The sequence below is a fragment of the Sturnira hondurensis genome, unplaced genomic scaffold (genome assembly GCF_014824575.4).
Source record: "Sturnira hondurensis isolate 20B ecotype Veracruz unplaced genomic scaffold, ASM1482457v3 Scaffold0004271, whole genome shotgun sequence".
Lineage (NCBI taxonomy): Eukaryota > Metazoa > Chordata > Mammalia > Chiroptera > Phyllostomidae > Sturnira > Sturnira hondurensis.
Genome location: NW_028076902.1, coordinates 8,297,672 through 8,322,254, shown reverse-complemented (window position 1 = coordinate 8,322,254; position 24,583 = coordinate 8,297,672). Strand labels below are relative to the sequence as shown.

The window sequence follows — 24,583 nt, the reverse complement described above, 5'->3', positions numbered from 1 at the left end:
GGGATTGGGTGGTGAGAAGACAGTTCCTCACACTGGAAGAGACTAGAGCTGTGGAGGAGGGAGGGGGCGTGCACCGGGGCCAGACATGGAGCTAGAGAGCAGGGTGGAGACAAGCAGGGGGCAGGTCCTGCGGGGAACTTGCATACCACGCTGCAGAGTGCAGAATCTATCAGAAACAACTTTTAAATAGAATTAAAATGTTCACTGAAATGAAACCTTATTTCAGCTTTTGCTTGATGCTGCTGCTGTCAGAAATACAAAAATATACTACCTATAGCTGCAGGCTGTGGATCAGTAGGCTGAACGATACGGATGAACCCACAGGAGGATTATCCCTGTCAGTCACTGACACCCTGGTGTGAACTGCTTCTCCCTCTTAGGTAAGACTAGTTGTTCAGGTGTTTTAGAAAGTAGGACTAGAATGAGGGAATTTTGAGAAAGCGGGCATTTTAGGATACCTAGGAACTACACCGAAATAAGGAGATGTTGAATAGCTGGGTGTGATACAGGGCTAAAGGAAGACGGGTTCTCAAAGTGAGAAAACAGAGCAGCCAAGAGTGTCCACGGCTCCGCTCGCTGGCCACATGCCACGAAGACCGTCACTGCCAGGGCTGATCTTAACTGCACCCTGTGAACTCCCATGCTTCTTGTCCTAAAGGTTAAAACCAATGGTCAGAAAACTGCGGCTAGCTGTATGAGGCACAGTAGTCGTCTACACGACTGCAGACAAGGACTCATATTACATGTGTGTTTCAAAGCACACACACTGCAGAGAAGGAGCCTGCACAGCCACCATTTCATTTAATCCCCAAGGGATGATGCAATAAGTATCATCTCTACTTTGCAAATTAGGTTCCAAGAGGCTTCACAGTGGTAACACGGCAACGCTGGGATTCAGACCAGGGTCCTCTGCACTGTGCTGCATGCCGGGCTCCCCACCTCTGCTCCTGGACCTCAGTGGGAGCAGCACCTGCCGCAAGAGGGCCCTGGCCCTGCTGAAGGCCCCCTGGCTTCTTCAGAACACCCAGCGTCGGAGGGAGGTGCAGTTTGACTGTGAGGCTGTGAAGACACGCACACTGAAACTCATTTTTAAAATGTCTTTTCTTCACATTGTGTGACTACTTTAACAAAACCTAAAGGAACCAAGCGTTTCTGCGCAGTGCATAACTAGTCCTCTAAACACGAAACACCTAAGTGTTGGGAGAACTTTCAGTAAAGTTGCCTCCTGTATTCATTCTCTGACTCAGTAATTTCAACAGCCATCATGATAAATGTATCACTTACGCTGAACACGGTGGGGCCTCCAATCTTCACTGCTATTTCAGTAGAAGCCCACCACCAGTTGCCTAGTTCAACTTGGGATGACGAGGTGCACGAGCACAAACAAGCATAAGCAAGCATGAACACACTTCCTGACAAAGTGCTGAGTGATTCGTAAAGAGAAATGGGAAAATCCTGTTTAAAAGCCACATCTTTTGTGTATTTAAAAATGTGGGAAGTGTCTGACTGCATTTCATTGCTTCCTTTATGGTTCTTGGACAGGCAGAGAAATTGGGAGGGCTGACTCTCCTTGCACTCCCTCCTTCCTGCTGTGAAACACTCCTCTAATTCCTTCCTGAACCCAGTGCAGGGGACAAATAGGACCCTGCAGGGCAGGTTCCATAGGAAGAGAACTCCCTTGCCTGGGCCTCTAGGAACTGGGCGGTGCTGCTCTCCATATTCAGCTGTGGGCTGAGCAATAGGAGAGGCTCCCTGTGTTTTTGTCTGGGGCTTTGCTCCAGGTCCTTTAACCCTTGAGCTGCCTGTCCTCACAAGGCTGACTCAGGTCTTCTCAAAGAAGGAAATGAGAAGGAGGTTCTCCTCACGCATCCCACATGGCAGGAGGTGGCTACAAGCAGGAGTACTGGTTGCTCAAAGCCACTCACCTGTTTACAGGAGACAGGATGAAACATCAGCACACCTGGTTAACTCCCCTTGGGTGACAGGACAGCAGCTGACCAGCAACACCATTTCCCGGTGTGGCTTCTCCCTGCCCACACACACTCCTGCCACCACCGCCATTCCTAGGGCCTCCTGCTCCACGCTGGGCGTGGTTTGCAGCAGCTGTGGGGCTGCAGCTCTCTAGGGCCGGGAAACAGGTGCTGGATTCCTGCCCCGTAAAGGTGGTAGCCTCCTCCCCCACATGCACCCGGCCATCCTGTTTCTTTCTCCCAAAAAGAGAAAGAAGAGAGCTTACCTAGGTACAAAAGAGCCAAGATTTTCCACTAGCTACTCTGATCTTGCCAACTAACTTTTAAATATTAGAATTTGAAGGTAATAAGAGGTAGAAAGGATTTACAGAATTCAGATTATAATCTTCATGACAGTCTATGCATCATAGTCACAAAGTGGAAACAACCCGAATGTCCACAGCAAGGAAAGAGGTAAATAAATTGTGGTATATACACACACAAAGGAATGCCACTGAGCAGAAAAAAGGGGCACAGTTGTTCATTTACAGTAACATGGGCAAACTTCAAAGACGGTGCTGAGTGAAAGTGAGCAGACACCAACTCTACACACTGTAGCCTCTCATTTACAGAACACCCTGAACCAGGTGTAACTAAGCATCCGGTTGATGGTGGTGACAATAAAAGAACTGGTTGTGGGGTGGGCAGATGGGAAATGGGTTTGAGAGGATTCACCAGGGTGACAACAATTCTGTATCTTAATTTAGGTGGCGATTAATGGGTGCACTATGAGTCAAAACCCACTAAACTTACACTTAAAATACATATGCATATTTTACTCTACGTTAATTATACCTCCGTTTTTTTTAATCTGGGGAATTATTTTAAATGGGCTCCTAATAATGAGGCAGAAATGTCCAGTCTCTTTCTCCGTCCACTGGCCCTTTGGTGGCAGGAGGCAAAGGGGAAGGAGAAGCCAGCAGTGTGGACAGGTCCCTAACAGAAGACCCCAAACAACCAGATCAATTAACCTCAGAGGAAGGCGTCTTCGGAAGTGGGTGTCTAGGCCCAGAGCTTAGAACAGAGTGAACAACCCACACAGTTGTTATTTCAAGGCCGGAGGTTCTTAACAAATAAGGTTATGAGTCCTATGTTGGTTCAAAAAAAGAACATTGTTGTAACTGTATCAAAAGCAAACACAACGGTCCCCTACCCCTGGCCTACACTCCTGAATGAGAAGGAGTCAGAGAAGCCAGCAAGGCAATCCTGCTGGTAAGGAGCGCCAGGCAGTGCTGGCCTCCAGAAGCCCCTCCCAGAGGCACTGGTGCACCAGCAAGGACTGCATTCAGGCCGACGCCATCTGGCTTGGCTGTGTCACATTAGCCATGTCATTTACACAATCTCTCTGAACGGCAGCTTCACTGTGAGGCAGGCCCACTCCTCAGGAGGGTTGTTGTCAGGATTCAGCTTTGATGCACCCAAGATGCTCCGCCGGGTGAGCCTGTTACAGCCTCCTTCCTCCTCCCGTCCTCCTTCTCCCTACCCCCTCCACCTCCCGTAAAGGGTGCCCACAGGCACTCCTACCCCTGTTCACAGCCACCTCTTCCCCTTATCTGTTCCCTTCTGTCACTACCTGGAGTCCAACCACTTCAGCCAACTTCACTTGTGGGACCATGATCTTACAACATAATTTTAAAATGGGGTGGAGAGCCCTCTTCTTGCTAAACTGGTATGAAGGGCAGAATTGCCATATGAGCCTTCTCCCTTCTCCCTGCAACAACTCTGGTGTGGGCTGAGTTACATCCCCTCAAAAAGACCTGGTGAAGTCCTAACTCTTGGTGCCTCAGAATGTGACAGTATTCGGAGACAGGATCTTTACAGTGGTAAGTAAGGTAAAATGAGGTCATTAGGGTAGGTCCTAAGCCAACAGGAAATCTGTACACAGAGATTCACATGGAGGGAAGATGAAGGGAAGTCACACTGGGAGAAGGCCATGTGAAGCTGTGGGCCTCGGGCCTGGGGCGATGCTCTGGGAGCCCAGGAAGCCCAGGAACACCAAGGCCTGCAGCAACCACCAGAAGCCAGGAAAGCGGCCTGGGGCAGATTAGAACCTCTTTGATGCGTCTGCCCTCCCACCTCCTTTTATCTGAGTGTGGTCTATTTTATGTCACCACCACCACCAGGCCCAGGACTTCAATACCAATAGCGCAGGCTCCTGCAAAGCCCTTTCCATTCTCTCCTAGCACTAAGCACCACCCTCTTATCCCTTGTCTCCTCCACCACAGCCAGTTTTGTCTTCCGTGAATGTGGAAGCTTTTATTATGAAAAGAGCATAGATTTTGGAGCTGAGGTATTGCATTTCAGAATGTTGATTTCACCAATTATTAACAGTGTGTCCTGGCCAATTTCTTAGCATCTTAGTCTGTCTGCTCACCGATCAGATGATGGTAACAGGGCTGCCTGCTGCAAGGGTGAAATTAGTGGACCGCTTACAGCAGTCAGCACACAGCTAGGAGATGAAGGGTGCCTGCGACATGTTGCCACATCCTTGCTTTCAATAGTTTCCATAACCCCCCAGGGAAAGTTTGGACTTCTCTGTAGAGAGCAGGGGGCTGTGATGGTGACTTTTGGCACCTCTTCCCCATACCAGTCCTTTTGGAACCCAGTTTTGTGCAGGCCCCCTGCACCCCACGTGACTTGGAGAAAGGTGCCCCACCTCACGCACACAGCATGCCCTGGTGAGTGGTATTGGTTAGGGACTGGCGTTCAGCCTGAAGTGGTGCAGATAAGAGAGTACTCACACTCCGAGGAAAAGGAGAAGACTGTTGTTCCCTTTTTCATTCCCTCTTCTCCAAGTCAGGAGCAGGGGTAGTGAATAACCCACCAAGGCAAGCCACCTTGCAACTATAAAGAACTCAGCATTTGTTATGGGCTGACTGGGTCCCCTCAAAATCCCCAGTACCTGAGAGTGTGACTGTATTTGGTGATAGGGCCTTTAAGAGATAGTTAAGTTAAAATGTGATCATTAGGGGCGGCCCCAACACAGTATGACTGTGTCCTGATAAGATTAGGACACACACAAGGCAGAAGGCGTGCGGACACCAGGAGAAGGGGACTATCACAAGCCAAGGACTAAGGCCTCAGAAGAAATCAACCTTGCTGACGCCTTGATCTTGGATTTTCAGCCTCCAGGACTGTAAGGAAATAAATTTCTGTTGCTTAAGACTCCCAGTCTGTGCTTGTATTATGAGAGCCCAAGCTGACCAACACAGCATTAGAATGAACCACTGCTGAGGAAGGCTGAGGAGAAAAACAAAAAGTGCTGTGGGCTACAGCCTATCCTGTCTCTGGGCTTCCAGAAATGTCGTAAGTTTTTCTGTGTATTTTTCACTCCATTTGATTTGAGGTTTTTGACTGTTTGCAGCAGACAGCATCTTAACTGCCTCCTCCAGCTTCCAAACCCTTCACAACATTGTGCATCTCTCTTCCTAACTGAAACAAATGCTTCCTCTTACTCCTTCCCATCAGAAAACCTACATCCTAGTTATTCCCGATTCGCAGTCTGCCCTTCCCATCTCCATTCTTTGGCTCAATGCTTCCCTTTGCCCAAAAGGCTTCCTTTCCGCCCATGTCTGTCTATCAGGACCACCCACGCTTCAAGGAACAACTAACTCTTAGGTTCCTTTTCCCCTGCAGCTCCTGATCCAGTGTCTCGCACATACTATCTGCTCAATAAACATTTGAATGTTACATACTGCTCTGGATTTTTCTTCCATGTTTTCCCTGCCTAAATTTTTAACTACTACATGAGATTACGCCACTATATTTGCTATATAAATTCAAACAGATCAGCAAAGAAAGACTGCTGTGTATCATCACCTGCCCATACTTAAGAAGAAAAATGCCTCTTGGAGACTTAAAAACCTATTCTCAGTATGATGAATGACAAGTCTTTGAAGTCCCTGGCTACATTCTGTTTATTCAAGGTCATTTAGGTTTCCCAAAAGTGGCTGTTGGAAATGAGATTCATAGCCAAGGTGGCAGTTTTGCTTTCCCTTTTGGGCTTACCTAAAATCTGTCAAAAAGAACTAGAGTTTCAAATGGGAAAAACAACATGGCAGATGAAAAATTAATTAAGTAGAGAAACCACAGCTTGAACCACAGTTCAACTAAATTCAAACATGTTATCAGCAGACACACTAAAACAGACAACAATAAAAACACACCCCCTCATAAACTTGATGATATTCATTTTTGAAAAGTTGCTACTTATGAGACTTACCAGAAAAAGATTAAGAACAAATCTATTAAAATTAAATTGTCAAAAACCCTACTCTGGAACGAAGAAGGTTGGATGGCTCACCGTGTACCGCACCTCCCAACACGACCCGGCTGTGGACAGGGACCCACCGCCTTCTCCAGGCCCACTCCTCCCACTGAGCCACCACCCGGGGCAGCGTTGCCAATCTCCTACTTGAAAATTACTTCCGAGGGCCAGATCAGACACTCTGCCCAGCCCAGAACACTCACTAAGTCTCACCGTCTATAGCTCCTTAGGAGGGGACACCAACAACGTCAGCCAAAAAGAGATACGAGTGAGTGGGACAGACAGCCAGTGCTGTGAACACCGAAGTGGGGGGGTCGGCTTGGGTTGGCAGCAGGGGCACCTCGTCAGTAGCCCCGGCTAACACCTGGCAAGCCTGCCTTCAGAGGTGCATGTGTCATCACTGGAGATGTCACTCTCAGACCGCTGCAGGACCACTGCCTATGCCCAAGAGGGTGGCGATCTCCGACCTGTTACTCAGCAAATGTACTTACTGCTTATGTGTGGTTCTAACCTCTAACTCCTGGTGCCTGTCTCCTGGGGGACTTCTCCTTTCCAGCTGCAGAGAACACTACCAGATCCCTCACTGGGAGTTAATTATGGAAAAGCCTTGTCAGAATTAGGGACATTTTGAACATAAATACCTTTTACGTCCAAATAAATGTTTCCTTTTCAAGTATAATCAAACATTATTCTAAGCAGAGGTTCAAAGGACCTACTTTAATGAGTGGTGTGGTCATTAACAACATTCATTTGTACGCAAATAACCTAAGGCAGCTTTCACAACAGGCCTCCCCAGGTGGAGTAAATGTGCCTGCTGACAGTTGGTTTACACCATTAATATGCTTAGCAAGCCATTTCTTCACAGAGGGCAAGGGGACCGAGTTGTGGTGACTGCCCGAAGGGTGAAGCGCCCTGTGCAGTTCCTCAGCCCGCCCACCAACACTGCCCCTGTGGGGTACGGAGGAGCCAATGTCTCCCGGGCAGACCACTGGCCGACCCCTGGCCAGCTATCGAGAGTGGTTAGAAAATACAATGGACCTTTACATTAGCCTAGACCAGGATTACTCAAACTTGGCATTCAACATTTTGAGCTGGACCATTCTCTGCATTACAGGATATTCAGCAGCACCCTGATCTCTACCTACTAGAGGCCAGTAGCACCCCCACCCCACTGTGACAACCAACAATGTTTCCAGGCACCAAATATGCCCCAGGGGGGAAACTGTACTGCACGGAAAGCATCCAGAGAACTTTTAAAATAACTGTGCCTGGGTCCCACAGATATACCCAAAGGTTCCCCAAGTGACTCTCAGTGCTCCAGACACTACCACTCCCGTCCCCAATCCTAGATTCAGACCCACCAGTTCAACGTGGAGCTTCCAGTAGAAGAAACAGCTTTATGACTTAAAGTTCTGAAAACAGTGGCTTAAAGTAAAGATAATGTACTCCATAGCCCAGCATGACTTTAAGTTTTATTAGTTGCTACTTCAGATAAATCACATCTCTCTTCTTAGTCTTCAATAGCTCTCTAATTTGACTTTAGGTCTGAGTTGACTTAGATGTCTGTACTCTTCATCCTGTTCTTGTCATTCCAGAATTAAATCAATTTTCCTTACCCAGAACAGACTGGCAGCTCCTTCACCACCTCTTTACCTACACCACGCTAGAAATGTTAATTGAGCATCTACTAGATCCGAGTCTTGAAGGTATGTATGTGGGCCAAGAAAGCAGAGACGGGAGACTGAAGTGGAGGAACGGGGAATCAGGAAAGACCTGAGGAAGTTGGCAGGAAGGAGAGGTGGATTCTGGGCTGAAGGAACACTACTGGCAAAGGTCAAGTGTTGAGAACCAGCCAGGGGCTAGAGCACACGGCTCCTGTGCAGGAGTGATGGGGACAGCTGCAGAGGCGGCAGGCAGAGTGCTCATCATGAGGGACCTTTAAAACCCACCAAGCAGGCCCAACTTCATCCAAAAGGCTAAAGAAAGCCACGAAGGTATTTAATCAGAGGAGTTAAAAGGCACTCAGCTACTTAGGACCCAAACACTGGAATTTCACGAGGAGAATGGGGGTGGATAGGACCAGAGGCCAGATTAGCATCCCAGTCCAGCAGGTACCCAAATACACAGGTGTAGGGTTTTGAGGAAGTATCTGGGTTACAGATAAAGATCTGGGGCTGCTATACTCAGGGTGTGTGCTTGGAACTCAGGGTTGAATTAGTCCCCCCCACACACACCTTCATATGTTGAAGAGCTGACACCTGGTACCTCAGAATGTTCTTTACAGAGGTAACTGAGGTAAAATGAGGTCACTGGGATGGGCCCTAATCCAGTATGACTGGTGTCCTAGTAAGAAGAGATTAGCACCCAGATACACACAGAGGGACAACCATGTGAGGACACAGAGAGAAGACAGCCATCTACAAGTCAAGGAGACAGGCCTTGGAAGGAACCAACCCTGCCAATACCTTGATCTCGGACTCCCAGACTCCAGAAGTGTGAGGAATGAATATCTGTGGTACTTATTTCAGCAGCCCCAGCTGACAGATACGCCTGGGAGCTGCCTTAAGGGGTAAGTGACTGAGGATTCATGCAGGAGACTGGAAGGAGAGGAGCAACCTTGAGACAGAAGGGAAATCAAGAGAAAGCAGCACTGCCTGTCCTAAGGAGTGTCAAGTACTGACTGGTCACTGCCAAGGCCACACAGAGGCCAACTGAAGCAGCCCTGATGGACCTGGCACCAGGCCGGCCTGACACAGAGACCATGTGGGACAGAGACAGGACTGGAAAGGATTGAGAAAGGGCCTCCTCTGCCAAGGAGCTGACAAATGCCAGGAGGGGCCAGGTACAGAGGAGCAGGGGTCTGGAAGGGGGCCTGGGACCCAATTCCACGAGTCCAGCCAGTTGGATGTTTCACCGACGAGACTATGAGGCGTCTGAGGTTTCTAAACCCAGAGGCAACAGAAGAGACCCAGGAGGGAAGTGCTTCAGCCCCAGGTGCATGTCTGCCTGAGGACTTGGAGCCTGGCCCTACTGTGTCCTCAGGACATGAGCAGCAGACCTCAGCTGCTCCCTCTCCAGCCGACCCCTGCCACCCCTGTCCCGGGGGGCCCGCAGCACACAGGTTAGTCTGAGCCTTGTGGAAAACCACCCAGACAAGCCCCTCACAATTGTGCAGGGGAAGCAGCTGCTGCCCTCGCCCTCTCTGCCTGTCTCCACGAGAGCACCAGCTGTGCCCGGTGTCCCTACCTCACCGGGCCGCATGATTTCCTGCCCCGGGAGTTGTTAGGCTTGCCTGATGCCAAGTCCCTCGGGACTGCTTCCGTGGTTTCAGATGGCCTCTGTGTGGCCTTGGCAGTGACCAGTCAGTACTTGACACTCTCTCCTTAGGACAAGCAGTGCAGCTTTCTCTTGATTTTCCCTCTGCCTTAAGGCTGCTCCTTCTCCCAATCTCCTGCCTGAATCCTCAGTCATTCACTCCCTTAAGGCAGCTTCCAGGCATATCAGTCAGCTGGGGCTGCTGAAACACATATGACAGACATTTATTTTTCACACTTCTGGAGTCTGGGAGTCCAAGATCAAGGTGTCAGCAGGGTTGGTTCCTTCTGAGGCCTCTCTCCTTGGCTTGCAGGGCCAAGGGCTGCAAGCCAGCCTAGGACTGGCTTGCAAAACCAGCCCTACTTGGGGTGGGGCTCACAGCACCCTGACCCCTGCCAGCCTGATGGTGGGCACTCCTCAGGATGTGCCCCTGCTCTCCCCACACAGCTCCCAGCCCCTCACACTCTCATCCCAGCTCATCCCACACTGCCCTGAAATCCATCCTCCACTTACCAAATGTCTCGGCTACACAACTAGCTCCTTTTGTAGGACGGAGACAGCCTTCTATTCAACTGTATTGCCCACCCAGGGCAAGGAAAAAGGTCTGTCACAGAGCAGATGTCTGAGAGAAAAACCAGAGTCAGGCACTACCCAAGTGGCTTCAGAAATCACCCCTGACAGGGGCGACAAGGGACATGGGGCTGTATATAGTTGTCTTTAAAAAGAAGGATAATGCTATGTCCATAGCAGCATTTTCACAGTAGCCGAAAGGTGTTCACTGATGGATGAATGGATTCACAAAATGTGGCCTATCCATGCAATCGAATATGGTTCCACCTTAAAAAGGAAATTCTGACACATGCTACAACATGGATGATGAACTTTGAGGAATTATGTCTAGTAAAATAAGCCAGACACAAAAGAACAAATATTGCAAAACATATTTATATTGGGTTCCTAGAGCAGCAAATCCACTGAGACAGCAGAACAGGGGCTGGGGGAGTAGAGAATGAGGATAGCAGAGTTCCAGTTTGGGAGGATGAAGAAGTTCTGTGGACAGAGGGTGGTGATGCTTGCATTAACAGTGTGAGCATACTTACTGCCCTAACCCATACTGTTAAAATGGCTAAGATGGTAAATCTCATGCTATGTCTATTTTATCACAATTAAAATTTTTTAAGTATGACAAAAAGAACTTTGTGTTAACTCTAAGACTCATGTACATCCATTTGAGAACAGTGGAGTTCCTCAGTATGTAATAGTCAGGGTGCCCAATTTGTAAAGCATCTTTTAAACACACTGAAAAAGCAGCCTTTAATCTAATCTGAGAGGAAACACGCTATAGTGCAAACTGTGGTGCTGAGTGCATAACCCACCCATAGTTTAATACGGGCACTGGGATGCCTGCCACTGCGTTATGCCAGCATCATCTCCTTCACATGCACTCTTGAAATGATAGTATAAAATAAAGTATGGCTGTCACCTAGTAGAACTGAATTATATAAAAGATTGACATTTCTTCATATTAAAAAAAGGCCAATGAACACTTAACTAGCATTCCTAATGACTTAACATTCTTTACCACACGCTTCCATGACTCAGCTCTTTGGTTCACTGCTCGGATAAGTAAACGAACTATCTCACTTCTGGAGCAGCATTTTCAACCTTGGCTTCTTTGAGCTGACTAAACACCCCCCCCAAAATTGGTTAGGCCTTTGTGATAATGTTCGCTGAGAAAAATAGGCCCATAAAAGGTACACGTCACTCTTACTACAAGAAACCTAGAAAGGTACCAAACGCAACAAAGGACTAGAGAAGCAGAAAAGGCACTGAAAAATAGGGAAGGAAAACTTGGCAAGCATAAGAAACCCTTGCTTAGCTCTGTAGCAGGGACAACCAGCTTGTGAAAGATGACAGGCCTGAGATTACCAGAAGCAGGGCCCAGTTCAGGAGGGCCACACATCTGGCTTAATGCTACTGTCACCGTCTTGATCTCTGTGATAGTTGTGGAACAAAGGACTCTGTATTTTCATTTTGCACTGGGTCCCACACGGGTCCTGAGCAGAAGGAAGGTTTGGAAACCTGCATGGGGCAGGCGTAGAAGTGAGTGTGTGAAACTGTTTCAGTGGTTGCCTGAGGGCTTGTTCCAAGCTCCCTCAGTGATCTGGAGCTAATAACCAAGGCCATCTCCAACTATTTCCAGAAAATAAGCCTCAGGAGAGGTATTCTTGCCAATACCATACTATAGTAGCCAGGTAAGTTACATTCTGCGTCCCTGGGAAGAAAATGAATACTTTGTTAAAGCATTTAATGGTCAAACTACTGATATTCAATTATTCTTGATTAACTGCCAAAAAGATCCTAAGCTCCTTACATCCCAAAGAACAGCTGTCCCAGGCTTTGAAGGGTCCTTCCCGCCCTACATACACACACAGCCCTGGGTACCCCAACCCACTGCCTTTCCCCACCCCAGCCCAAGCTGGACATCAGCTACATGTCCAGGAACCTGTAGGTGGATAGAGGAACACTGGCCTCTGTGCTGGCCATTGCTTGACCAGGGACCAGGTGAACAAAAGCCCAGACAAAGCCAGTGTGGAGGGGGAAGGAAGCCGACTTCTGGAGAAGGGGATGAGCGCAGATGTGGCTTCTGACAGGATGCAGGTGGCAGCAGGGCTCCTGAAAGACGCCCCCTAGCCACACATTTTCTGATCTCAGACCCTATTCTGGGTTCCCTGAGCCGTCATTCCTACACCTTCCCAATAAGTTTATTTTCTGTTTTGTTAATGTAGCCGAACTTTGCTTTCCTTTACTCACAACCAAGAGTCCTAAGAAGAGAGGCTGGATGGGGTATATAATACCATGCAAGTGGATGGCCTGGACCTCAGTCAATAAACACTGCCCCCTTTTCTTAGAAATGTAGGCCTTGTCGATCTGCAGGTCACTGTTGGGAGAGAGGTAATGCCTACGGATAATGACAAGCATTGAGTAAACACGGAGCAAAGGAAAGAATAAAACTACTAAATCCCAACTCACTGAAGAGCAAAGTCCGAGGACTACTGAGGTCCAAGTCAACGCTCTCCCACACAAACTCAGCAAGACTAACACTCCAGGTAGGACAGGGCAGCTCCACAAGGGAGCTCTGATCCCCTGGGAGTTAGCTCTCTGCTCCCTGCTACTATATAGCTCAAGGTTACCATCAACTCCAAAATTCCACTTTCTCTCGGATCAGTTTTCACCTGGCACAGCTCACCTGACTTCTAAACAGTTGAGATCTTACATCCCCAGGGCCTTGGTTGGGCCCCCAGGAAAGTCCTTTCTTTTTCAGATCCCCTCTTAGCCCTGTGGCTGTGACCTGTTTTGTTTTCCCCAATTAGAGCTCCGAAAACTTAGAGTCTTGTAGGCAAAGCCCTGCAGGTCAGTTCGGGAAGGTGACAGACTATTAAGAGCTCCCAAGAAAGAATCACCCTTCCAGGTGATTATCAGCTCCTCCCCCATTGAAGCATTTCTCAAATGGCTTATTCAGCCAGTCCTTATCCCATGAATGGAGGAAAAAGGATCTGAGATTTCCCAGGTGCCTCCTGTTTGCCAGGCTCCTGAAGGGAGGGTTCTCCCCAGCTGTTCCCATTCTAGCTTCAGGACAGCCTTCCAGGTAAGGTGAACAATGACCCACTTTGCTGATGAGGTTCCTGCAGCACTCAAAGGTAAATTGGTCATGAGCAGCTCAGACAAGACTTGAACTCACACCTGCCAAACTAAAAACCCTATTCTTTCCATAATGTCAAGATCAGGTGAGCTCAGACATCCTTTGGTGAAGACACTGTAGGCAAAAGACTGATAAGACACACCTCCAGTGGGGGATGGACACACACCATTCTGATCACCACACAGTGAGTGCTGTGACAAAGGGGCAGCCGGGTGCAAGGAGTGCCAGGTGAGGGCTGAGCTCATCTGAAGGGTGAACAGGAACTACCTGGCTAAAGGAAGGAAGAAAGGGATTCTAAGCAAGTGGGAAATGAAGGCAGAAGGAGAAGAGATTAGAGAAATCTGCCTAGAGAGGTGGTTTGCACAAGCCCACTCTTACAAAGCCACAGTATAACCAACCACACCTCAACTTGCAGTAACCAAGGCTTAGAGGGAGGTATGACCATCCTCAGGCAAGAGACCATCTCTGCTAGGCCAGTTAGAAGGAACAACCCAAGGAGAATGAGCCAGAGCCTGGCCGGTGCTTCCTGGCCCTCTCCTCTGCTGGGGGCCACTTGTGGGCAGAGGGAAGAATGCCCCACATGATGAGGAAACACCTAATTCTGGTGGCTTTGGACAAGTCAAAGACCCTCTCCCCTCCAAGCCTCAGTCTTCTCATCTATAAACTGAGGAGTTTGGACCAGATTATATGTCAGCTGTGACCAGGGCAGTCTTTTATCTGCACTAGGCATTTGGCAAAGGTAAAGCTGGTTGAACGAAAATAAATTCTAGACCGATGGTTTCCCACATCAGGATCCTTCAGCCTTATGGAAATTTAATTAGCATCCTCTGCTTTTGAGCAGGAGGGCAATTGGAAGAACTAGAACACTCTAGTGGCCAGTGCTGTTTCCCGTCAACAGACCTGGGACTGGCTTCCAGTTGCCCAAGTCTGGCCTGGACCTGCAGCTCCAGAGTGATTTCGCACAGCTCCTTCTCAGGACCCACCCCCCGACACCTGGGGCCAGTTGGTCTCCTTTCAGCAGCAAAAAAAAGGCCCAGTTTTCCATGGAAACTGTGGTCAGGCTATCTCTCCCTCTCTCAAATTCTCTCCTCCCTGCCCCCCGGCCTACCTGGAGAGCACCAACTTTCCACTGCAGGTACAGGGCTGGGTCCTAGACCCTCCTCTCACCCGACATGTTCTCCTTTGCTGCCCTGCACTCCTAATTCATCCCCTCAGCTGGCTAAGTTCATCTCATGGTTTATTTTCTTATCAGCCATTCCCTTCCCATTTTCCCAGCCACACAGCATGCTATCAATTCCAGGCTCCTGCATGCCACAGGGCCCTTGAAGATGCTATTCCCTCTCTGGAAGACACACACACACAAACACACACATGCATCCATCTTTTGCCTCCCTCTCCCACCTCAGATCTCATCTCAGATGTTAGCTTCGCTCAGAGACCAGTAAGTCTAAGTCTGGCTCTTCCACTCATTCATTTTCCTGTCTTTCCATACATTTAACTGTTGGTGATTAAAAGGTTATTTAATTTGTTAAGGTGTACCTCCCTCATTAGCAATATTATAGGCTCTATGGGAACTGACTATTTCCACCCATCCCCAACACATAGCACAATGCTTAATTCAGAATAGGCATTCACATCTATGAAAGGAAGGAGAGAGAAGAAAAGGCTTAAAAAAAAGAAAAGTGGTGGCCCAGGGTCCGACTCAGTGGAGTGATAATTGCTTAACAACTGGCTTTCTCATTAAATAAAAAAATTGTTGTGCCAGTTTCCATGGTGTAAATGCTCCTGTCATGGCCCGTTCCAAACCACCAACATGCCGTTCCTGAATGTGCAGCTGGATACAGATGTGCGCGTTGGTGCAGAGCTGGTAGAGGCAAGACTGGCTCCAGCACACCGCTGGCTGATAGTGATGCCAGGAATGATAGTCAGAGTCCAGTGTGCTTTTAAATGACATTAACTTCTGACTCAATTCTATCTTGGACTAATGGCCAAAGTGAATTGAACCTTGCAAAAAATACTAAAGACTGGACAAAAAGAAAAAGAAAAGAAAAAAGATGTTTTGCAGCTAGTCCAGAACAAGAAGATGAAGGGAAAAGTGAGACCCACTGCATGCGGACAAGTGCTGTCTTCTGAAAGGAGAGGAAAGAGATGTTTACCACCTTAGCTTTCAGTCTCTCCATCAGTGAGTGCCACTGACAAAGTCAAGGCTTAGGATATTGTTATGAGCAAGTGAGAGCCTGCATGAAATGCTGGTTATATCCTCTTGCCTAGTATTTATTTCCCTTTCTAGCAATTTATCCTAAGAGTTCAATAAAAGCAAAACTGATCCCTACAACACTAAATTAAAGAAGTATTGAGATAATAAAACTATTAGAAGAAAACGTGGGTAGAAAACATGGAATATTTGCCCTAATATTCCAGGATTAGGGAAGCCCTAAATCTAACACAAAACCCAGAAGCTGAAAAAAAGTTCAGTTCATTTGACACTATCGAAATCAAAAGTTTCTGCCTAATGAAAGCATCATAAATTCATTCAAAAGACAGATAAACTGGGAAAAACCATTTACAAGACATCCAAAAGGGTTAATTTACTTGATGCATGAAGTTGTTGTATAAATCAGTAAGGAAATAATGTGCCCCCAACCACACATACACATAAAGTCAAAGGACACGCAGAAACGGTTCAAAGACAAGGGCACACAACAGCTCCAACAATTTCAGGGAGATGTCTACCCTACTCATGACAAGACATACAAGTCACGACGATAACCGAAAGTCACACATACCCAACCAAGAGACATATAGAAGTGTGGTTAACTCCCTGGCTGAGGAAAGATGGGGGAAAGGAAGAGAACCTCTCATACCAAGAGAGTAAATTGGTATTGAGATCTCTGTACAAGGCACTTTGACAACATCTATCGAAATATAAATGCAGCCCACTTTGACCCTCCACTTCTAAAAAGTTCATTTGTGCCAGGATTTCATTATATAGTGTGTGACTGCAAAGAACTGAACAACCTAAATGCCCCCTCAGTAGGTGACTAATTAAATAAATTACGGCCCAGTCATACAATGCTATGTAGACACAGAAAAGAATCCGGGGCTCTCGCTGCACTAATATGCATCCATCCCCAGTACAGGCAAAAAGGGGGGCACAGAACAGAGTACATAATGTTACTGGTTGTGAGAGAATATATATAAATGAAAACATACTTAGAATATTTCTGGAAGGATACATAGAAACTGATAACCATGTGCTTCTGAAGAGGGAAAGTGGAGGCAGGATGACAAGAAATGTTACTTTATTGCCTGCTTGCGGTACCATGTGCATGTATTATTTATTAACTCAACTTTGAAAAACAGATATGCACGAATATGTTCACTGTTGTACTGTATATACTAGATGAAATTAAAAAACACTATACTGATGAAAAAGTGGGTTCTTTTAAAAATATTACTACTGCAATGAAATTGTAATTATTTTAAATCTTAATTAAATTGTCCTGAGTCACTTTCTAGTCTTGAGTGACAGAAAAAGAATACAAATTACTTCACAGGATATTTAAATAATTCTCGGGTGTCCTTACAGGATAAAAGCCAGCAACCTTTGAGAATATATGGAGAACAGAAGAAGTATCAGAAGGCTACAAGATAGACAAGCAACCCAAGCTTGATATATGGGGGGGAAACGGAGCTTAGAGAGTTTAGCTGACATTTTGGGGGGGGTTGTTGCAAAGTTCTAGGCATTTTCACAGAAGTGATGAGCATTAGAGTCCAACAAGAATGCACTCAGAACAATGCAGAATAAACTATGCAAGTTATTAAGAGAAATATTTTTAAATCAGCAGAAGTTTTTTTAACCTTGTTGAGTAAAATCGCAGCAGAACCCGATCTCTGGGCTGCACAGGGAATGCTGCTGTGGGTCAGAGAGGCAGGGCAAGCAGGCCTCCTAAACTTCCCGGCCTCAGTTCCCCCAGAGCTGCCCTCTCCGTGACTGTGCAGGTATTTATTTGACTCTTCTTTTCAGGAAGGGACTCACAATGCCTTTCCACATGGCTGGGAAATAAAATACGGGACAACAGATGTCATCAGGAAGTTGAACATCAGGCTCAGGCACAGAACACCTGGTCCACCCAAGTGTGTGTCCACTGATTTTAATTCCAAGATAATGCTCAGTGACTAAGACTGGCCTTGGATTACAAAGTATTCTTAATGAAAGGGAATATATGTCAAAGTATTTTGCAAATTTTATAGGGGCGCACAAAAGAAGGTTGGTGTTATTTTGAAGGCACTATGAATTCTGGAACAGATAACAAATAACAAGGACCAAGGCACACACAGAGAAAAAGATCCTAACAGAAGAGATCTAATAATCCCAAATTACTAAAATGAACCTTACACATATCGAGCACCATGTTACACAAGTGTAGGCCGAGAAAGCCCTGACACAGCATCATTCCAGAAAGGTTTGGTGACTGTGGTCTCGATGTACTAGTTAGGAGCATGTCGTGGCTACTAAGAGGCTTAACTCATCAACCCTAGGGTTTGTGCAGAGAAGCAGTGCCCATTCTTCCTCTGTTCTGATTAGAAGGCACCGGGCCTGCTGGGTCGTGTTCTGGGTGCTATGCCTGAGAGACGCATGTCAAGTGGAACAGTCAGTACAGCAAATTTTGTCATGTATGGAAAGGGCTGAATCAGCTGGTGATTTCTTAGCCTGAAGAGAAACTACATATTTGGGCATCCTCAAACATCTGAACATGTATTATATGAAGGAAAAAGAATCATTCAGAGGAACAAAGTGCATAAGTAGGCACGAGACTGCCCTATTTTTATAGTCACCAAAAAATATGCCTTTCTGCAAGAAAGAACCACTCCGGAGTCAGCTGTCTGGCTAAGCGGGGTTCCCTTCCTATCCTGGAAGGGACATCCGCATCACAGATTTTATTCAGGATGGGAGAGAGACTTGTCAGCCTGAAGATCCCTTTTAACTACAGTAACATGGGATTCTAACTAGCTTGTGTAGGTGCTATTAGAACATAAATAATAGGCTGTTTAATGTATAATACAACACATCATCTATATTAACATGTTCATTATATAATATATTTATAATGTTATATAAATATAATAATATATATATTCTTACCTGTTCTTCAGTATCCCCTTCCCCATTTAACACCTAAGGACTGAATAAGGTGTACATTGTAGGGCTGCACATGAAGAGGGCCCCCCCAAAAAACCAGAATTATCTTCTGGAGGGCAGGCCCCTCGTAGTACAGGCTTCTCCTGCTAGGTGAGTGTTCTAGGAACTGATCTGTATCAGTGTACCAGCTGGCACTGTTGTGGGAGGCTGCATTCAGCTTCAGTGAATTTTTTTTAAGACTCTTGCAATGTGCTTGCCCATTTCATGGTGGGTGATTTTCGAGTGCACCTGCTCATGCCACACTGAGTGCTCAGCAGTGTTTGACCAAACACAGCAGGACCCTTGTGCCCTACCCTCCCTATTCACCTGATCTCTCTGAGTGACTTTTTTTGTGGAAAAAATGAAAACAAAAAAAATGGCAGAAGCGATAAAGGCATCAAAATTGACAAGTTCAAAAACTGTTTTGAGCAGTGGGAAAAAAGTCTCAATAGGTGTATTGCATCAAATATAGAGTACTTTGAAGGTGACTGAAGTTTAAATATGTAAGAATAAATACAGAATTTTTATAAATAAATCCCAGGGGTTTTTTGGTCCACCCTTGTATATGCTGAAGGAAGTCTAATGATAATGACATTGCATGAGGCCTATTTGCAAGTAGGATGGTGTCAGGGAAGAGGGTATAAAAGGCAACTTCTCAGACCTTGAACTTTCATTCGCTCACAGAAGGCAAACCTTCTACTTTTGCTTCTACTGATAAAGCTGACAGGCACCTGACCCCTAGAAATCAGCACCCAGTAGATTCCACGTTTGTCCACTTGCCAGTGTATCCAACATGCGCCGTCCACAGAGGAGAAACTCTTAGTACACGCCAAAATGTGCTTTAAGAGCTCTTTAAAGCATAGGTTATGGAACAGAACATTGTGGAAGAAGTGCCCTTTATTTGGATCTTATTTGTGTGTGAAAATCGATACGTGCCTTCTAGTTTTTATCTTACAAGAAAGTGTGTCTCTGTTGTCCCGAAGTCTTCTCCCAGGCTTGCCTTGTCAGCTATACGTAACTGTGACTTACCTAGCACCCCTCGAACATACCACACACATTAGTGCCATCTTTGACCCTCTTCAGTGCTAATGTAGAAAATCTTTCCAGCTCCTAATATGCCTCCATAGCCTGTCTTCATGAACTATTTTAGTTCTCTCCTCCCATCATCCATGGCAGGCAGAGGGTGAATAGCTGTTCCTAGGTCCCTACTACTAAGATAATGATAGTCTATCCCCCTTCTAACTTTTAAGTTTCCTTCCTCTCTGACCCCAGGACAGAGCACCCTCCACCCACATTTGCTTTGATCTACATTACTCCTCCTCTACTTTAAAAATGGGCTTAAAAGATTTGAAAATGAGGCCCTGGCTGGTGTAGCTCAATGGACTGAGTGCAGGCCTGCGAACCAAAGCATCGCTGGTTTGATTCCCAGTCAGGGCACATGCCTGGGTTGCAGGCCAGGTCCCCAGTATGGGGTGTGTTAAGGCAACCACACATTGAGTTTCACTCCTTCCCTTTCTCCCTCCCTTCCCTATCTCTGTAAAATAAATAAAATCTTTTTTAAAAGTCAAAAAAGGATTTGAAAATGTTGTCAAATCCTTATTTTCACAGAAATACAGAGTATTAAAACAGTCACTGTTGTCATTGTTCTTAACTTTTCCATACTGGTAAAAAGAAAAACAAATATTGCCCCCCATCAAAGGGAAAGAGAGTCACAGAAATTCCTTTGGGAAGTCCATTCTGAGCTGGGACAGAGCTGGCAGGTGTCAGGGTGAACTAAACTGGATCTTCCCTATTTAACAGCTAATCCAGACAGCTCCCACAGGACGGATCCCTTTTTGCTGAGATTAAAACAAGGGTTATGATGATGTAAGAGTTTCATCTTACATATCTGTGAGCTATAACTGTTTACTAACATGCATTTGGGAAAAACTACATGCACATTATCATAAACTGTTAAATGTCAGTCTCGCATTTAAACAAATCATTTAAAACTCTGCCTAGAGCTGCCCGGAAGAGGAAAAAGTCTACGTATACTCTGAAATGCAAGTTAGTTATTTAAAACACAGAAGAGGCAAAAAACACAAATTGCTTGACAAATCGGCACAAGATATTTCTTATATGTTAAGAAATCCAGAAAATTATAGATGTCTTGGGCATTGATTTTCTAACGTTGCTCATTCTCCGTTTTTATGCTGGCCACACATCTCTCACCAAACACTGCTGTTCCATTCCACATAATACAATACCTCTGCTAGGGGGGCTCCCCTAGACTGGTAGTAAGTTGGAAGTTCAGCTAAAGCTGACCAGGGTCTCAGTACCTCAGACAAAAGAAGCTGCTATGTAGCAGCAGTGGTGGTCCTGGGGCACCAAAACATTCTTAGCATCATTCCTACACTCCAGTGATGTTTACTAAAGTCTTGAGAAATGAATAGAGAGAACACTGGGGTGGTAAAGTCTAAAGCCAATTATGCCCATCTTGGAATAGGCTGAGCTGGGGGGAAGGGGGAGGCCGGATTTTCAAAAGCTCTTTCCTTCTCCAGCTACAACGTCGGTTGTTTAGTTGGCTTTAGTCTGTTTCCAAAGTAGGCGGGCTATGGCTAACATATCTGGGGATAGGGCACTACGCTTACGGATAGACATTTCTTTATGGTGGACACAGGGACAACTAGCCAGGCAGAAAAGCAGAGCCCTAGGCCTGGTTCTGGCCAGCAGACCTTGAATGAGGCAGGCCCTCCGAGCAGGCTTGGTGACAGGTCAGAGGACTTACCCTTCACAGGCCACCCTTCCCTGTTGAGGGTGATAGTTAGAAGGGTGGCAGAGAAAGCTCTAGTCGTCTTAGGTGAAGGGGTGCTCTCTCCCTATGCGCACTCGGACAGGAGTTTGGGTGCAAACTAGGAAAGGCCATGGTGCTCCCTTAGAGTTGGGAGGCAGTGTCACACGGGGGACCGGAAAAAGCTCTCCTTTCACACCCAAGTAAATGCATCTCCTCTAGAGGAGATTGAGGCGATTGAGCCAATTAGAGATGCCTATACACACACAAACTAGCATCACTTTAGTGACTTCCTCCCGGGCTGCCTCGGGCTTAGACCTCGGATGGAAGGAGAGGGACTGAGGGAAAGGTGAAGGGAACCTAGGAGGGGAAAAGGCTCAGGTGAAGGACACCGGGGCCTGGTCGGTCGCGGCCCTTACCTTGCTGACCACGTTTTGGACGAGGCCTGTGCGGATACCATAGTCCCATGCGTGGCAGTCGCAGTTAGAGGCGTTGCCCCCCTTGTCCGGAGGGGACGGCAGTGGTGGCGTGTCACCCCTGTCCGCCCCACTCCAGTTGCTGAGGTGGCCCGCGGACCCCCAGGCGGCAGTGAAGATGAGGGTGGTCGGGGGGCTAGTCCAGTTGACCAAGTCCTCGGCTCCCCACCGGCCAGTGGCGGTGACTCCCGCCAGCTCGGCGCCTTTGCCGGCCTCGCGGCACCAGAAGTTCGGCTGGTCCAAAAGGAAGGAGTCCGAGAACTGGCTGAAGCCGATAAATAGCGCGGGGATCCAGGTGAGGAGCACGAGGGTCTTCTGGTACCCCCCGCCCAGGCCCCCAAGGAAAGGCAGCACCGACCCGTCGTAGTCCAGCAACAAGAGGCTCGGGGCCGACGCAGCGGAGCAGCAGCTTGAGTGCTGACCGCCGCCGGCGGGATGCGGAGAAGGCAGCGGTTGGATCTCCCCGCCGCTGCCGTGGCCCGCGCGTCCCCCGAGGGGCACCGAGGAAGCCGCGTCCCCAGGCGGCAGAGCGCCGTTCTCCTGGCCCAAGGGTGGCTGCCTCCCGGGCCCGCCACCCGCCGCCTCGCGCCGCCGGTCTATCGCCATGGCCCGGGCCCGCGGCGTCCACAGAGGCGCATAGAGCGCGGCGGAGGCTTCCGCGGGTGCCCCGAGCAGAGCGCGCCGCACCAGGCGCCCGCCGCCGGCGCCTCCGAGCAAGGCCCGCGGCTTGAGAGAGAGAGCTCGGCTGCCCCGGGCAGCTCAGTCCGTCCCCATGTCACTGGCCCAGACCCCGCGCCCTGGGCGCTGCGGCCCCGCTCCGGCGCCGGGAAGACGGCGGGCAAAGGCCAGCCGGGGCCCTCAGCCGCCGCAGTTCATCGGCTCCGAGGCCCGGGAGCCGGCGGGAGAGCCCTCAGCTCTCCTCCGCTCTCTGCCGCTCCGCGCCGGCCGCGGCAGGAGGAGGAGCGGGTGCCGCACCTTGCCGGTCCGCTGTGTCGAAGGTGCGGGCAGTGCGTGCAGTGCTCGCTGCTCCCCAGGCGCCGGGGATGTATTTATTCGACCTCCGCGCCTTCCGGAAGCCGTGAGCTCGGGTCCCAACCAGGCGAGCCGGCCGCGCTCCCGGGCTCCCCGGGCTGATCTCCCTCCTCCCGGGGCTCTCCTCCTCCTCTGCTCCCCCAGTCCCGCCCCCTCTCCCCCCGCGGAGGTGGAGGTAACAGCGGCACCTGCTGCGCCCGGCTCGTGGGCGCGAGCGCCCCCTTCAGCTGGGACGCGCCGTCACAGCCGCGGGATCCACGCGAGAGGGGGCGGGGGAAACGGGATACTCCAGCCCGCCTAGCCCTGGGGTCCCCTGCCAGTCCCAACCCCCCACCACACCCCGCGCCTGGCGAGGCGGGGGGGAGGAGAAGGCGCGAGGAGCTGCTTGAGCTGGTGGGCTGGGGATCCCGGAGGAGTAGGCATGCGCCGGGATCCTGTGAATAGGCTTGTGTTCGAGACTGGGCTTCTGCCTCCGCTTTTGCCAGTTTCAGGTCATCGGTCAACCGCAGCGTCGTGTCACCCACCAGTGACTGCAGGACCCACTACCAAATAGCCATTTCTTCCCCATTCCCAAATGAATGCTATACAGGTACGATGCTAGAAGGATATGTTGCCAACACAAGTGACATGTACATTAACGTGAATGGTGATGGTATTCCCCACCCCCTCCCCAGGATCTTGAATTCGCCCTTCGAATGCTGAACACTGACTGCACAGGCGCGCATGTCTATATTCACACTCATGAAGACAAAAACCTCTCTCCTCTTCCTTGCTCCAGCGCCAACCTTGCCCAGCCCGCTCTTTATGAAAAACACCAGCCCTGCGGCAAACGGCTGTATTAGCATTATTTCCTCCTGCACCCAGGCACAGATGAAAATGGAGCCGCACCTCTCACCCCAGTGTCCTCATTTGTTGGACACGTTTCATATTCTGAGGAAGTTTATGGAAGTCTTGATATAGCAGTCAGGGGAGATGAGAGAAATGCTTTCTCTTTCCAAAAAAGATACACTCTAAGCTACACCTACTGAATTTGCATATTGTTTTGCATTTCCATTACATGTTTACATATTTAACCAGTCGGTTTGTTTTGTTGTTGTTGTTGTTGCCATGGACATTGTGCTTACTAGATAAAATACCAGCACATCCAAGACAATTCTTAATGCTGCCAGTGGGGCAGGGGAGGTCATGGGCTTTCCTGCTGAGAAGGGGGAGATTAGATAACTGTGGTCTGAAGGGGCCCAAAGGGCTGTAGAAGATACCAAACCTTTAAGAACGGGTCTCAAAACCTGCTTGTATTTAAAGAACTTTTGGGGGTGATAGTGCACATTGTCTATGCAGTGATAGTTTTTTTCCAACTTCACATTTTGTTAACTTTACTTTTTCTTCCTCTCTTTGAGCCATTAGAAGAGATAATCATTGTGAAGTGTTTACCTCCATACCTGAAACAGAGTAAGTGATCAATAAATGTTAGCCATTTATTATTACTACCACTACTACTCTTACTATTACAGAAAATCTGCAGTTCTATTTCTGAGCTTAAATATAACTTTAAAAATGTTATTTGTTTGCTCTTCAGTGGTCCACTGATACAGAAGAGATCTGTTTACCTGGGTCTGGGTTTGGCTCTGCCTCATTACCCATTTGTTATATTTTACAAATTACAAAACAGGTATGATCTCGATGGCCATTCTACTCATAATAGTAAATAATGTTGAGCTTTGAAGGGTTGGCTTTCAAATATACACTGTCATTCTGTCCTCCCAGGATGCTTAATAGGTGGGTCTTCAAGATAAGGCTGTGAGGGTTAGGTGACTCTCAGATGAGTTTCA

The 24,583-nt window shown here is 48.0% G+C and overlaps 1 protein-coding gene across 3 annotated transcripts in view; it reads right to left on the bottom strand.

The window, feature by feature from the left end:
• The window catches only part of SLC22A23 (solute carrier family 22 member 23), a 177,205-nt gene extending 154,333 nt beyond the window's left edge, over nt 1-22,872 (bottom strand). For 2 of the 3 annotated variants that reach the window (XM_037045415.1, XM_037045417.1), the window contains exon 1: nt 21,666-22,872. In XM_037045415.1, coding sequence (XP_036901310.1) covers nt 21,666-22,328 — 663 coding nt within the window. In that variant the 5' untranslated portion in view covers nt 22,329-22,872. The remainder of the gene's footprint in view (nt 1-21,665) is intronic. The other variant, XM_037045416.1, reaches the window with a different exon arrangement.
• Nucleotides 22,873-24,583: the final 1,711 nt, after the last annotated feature.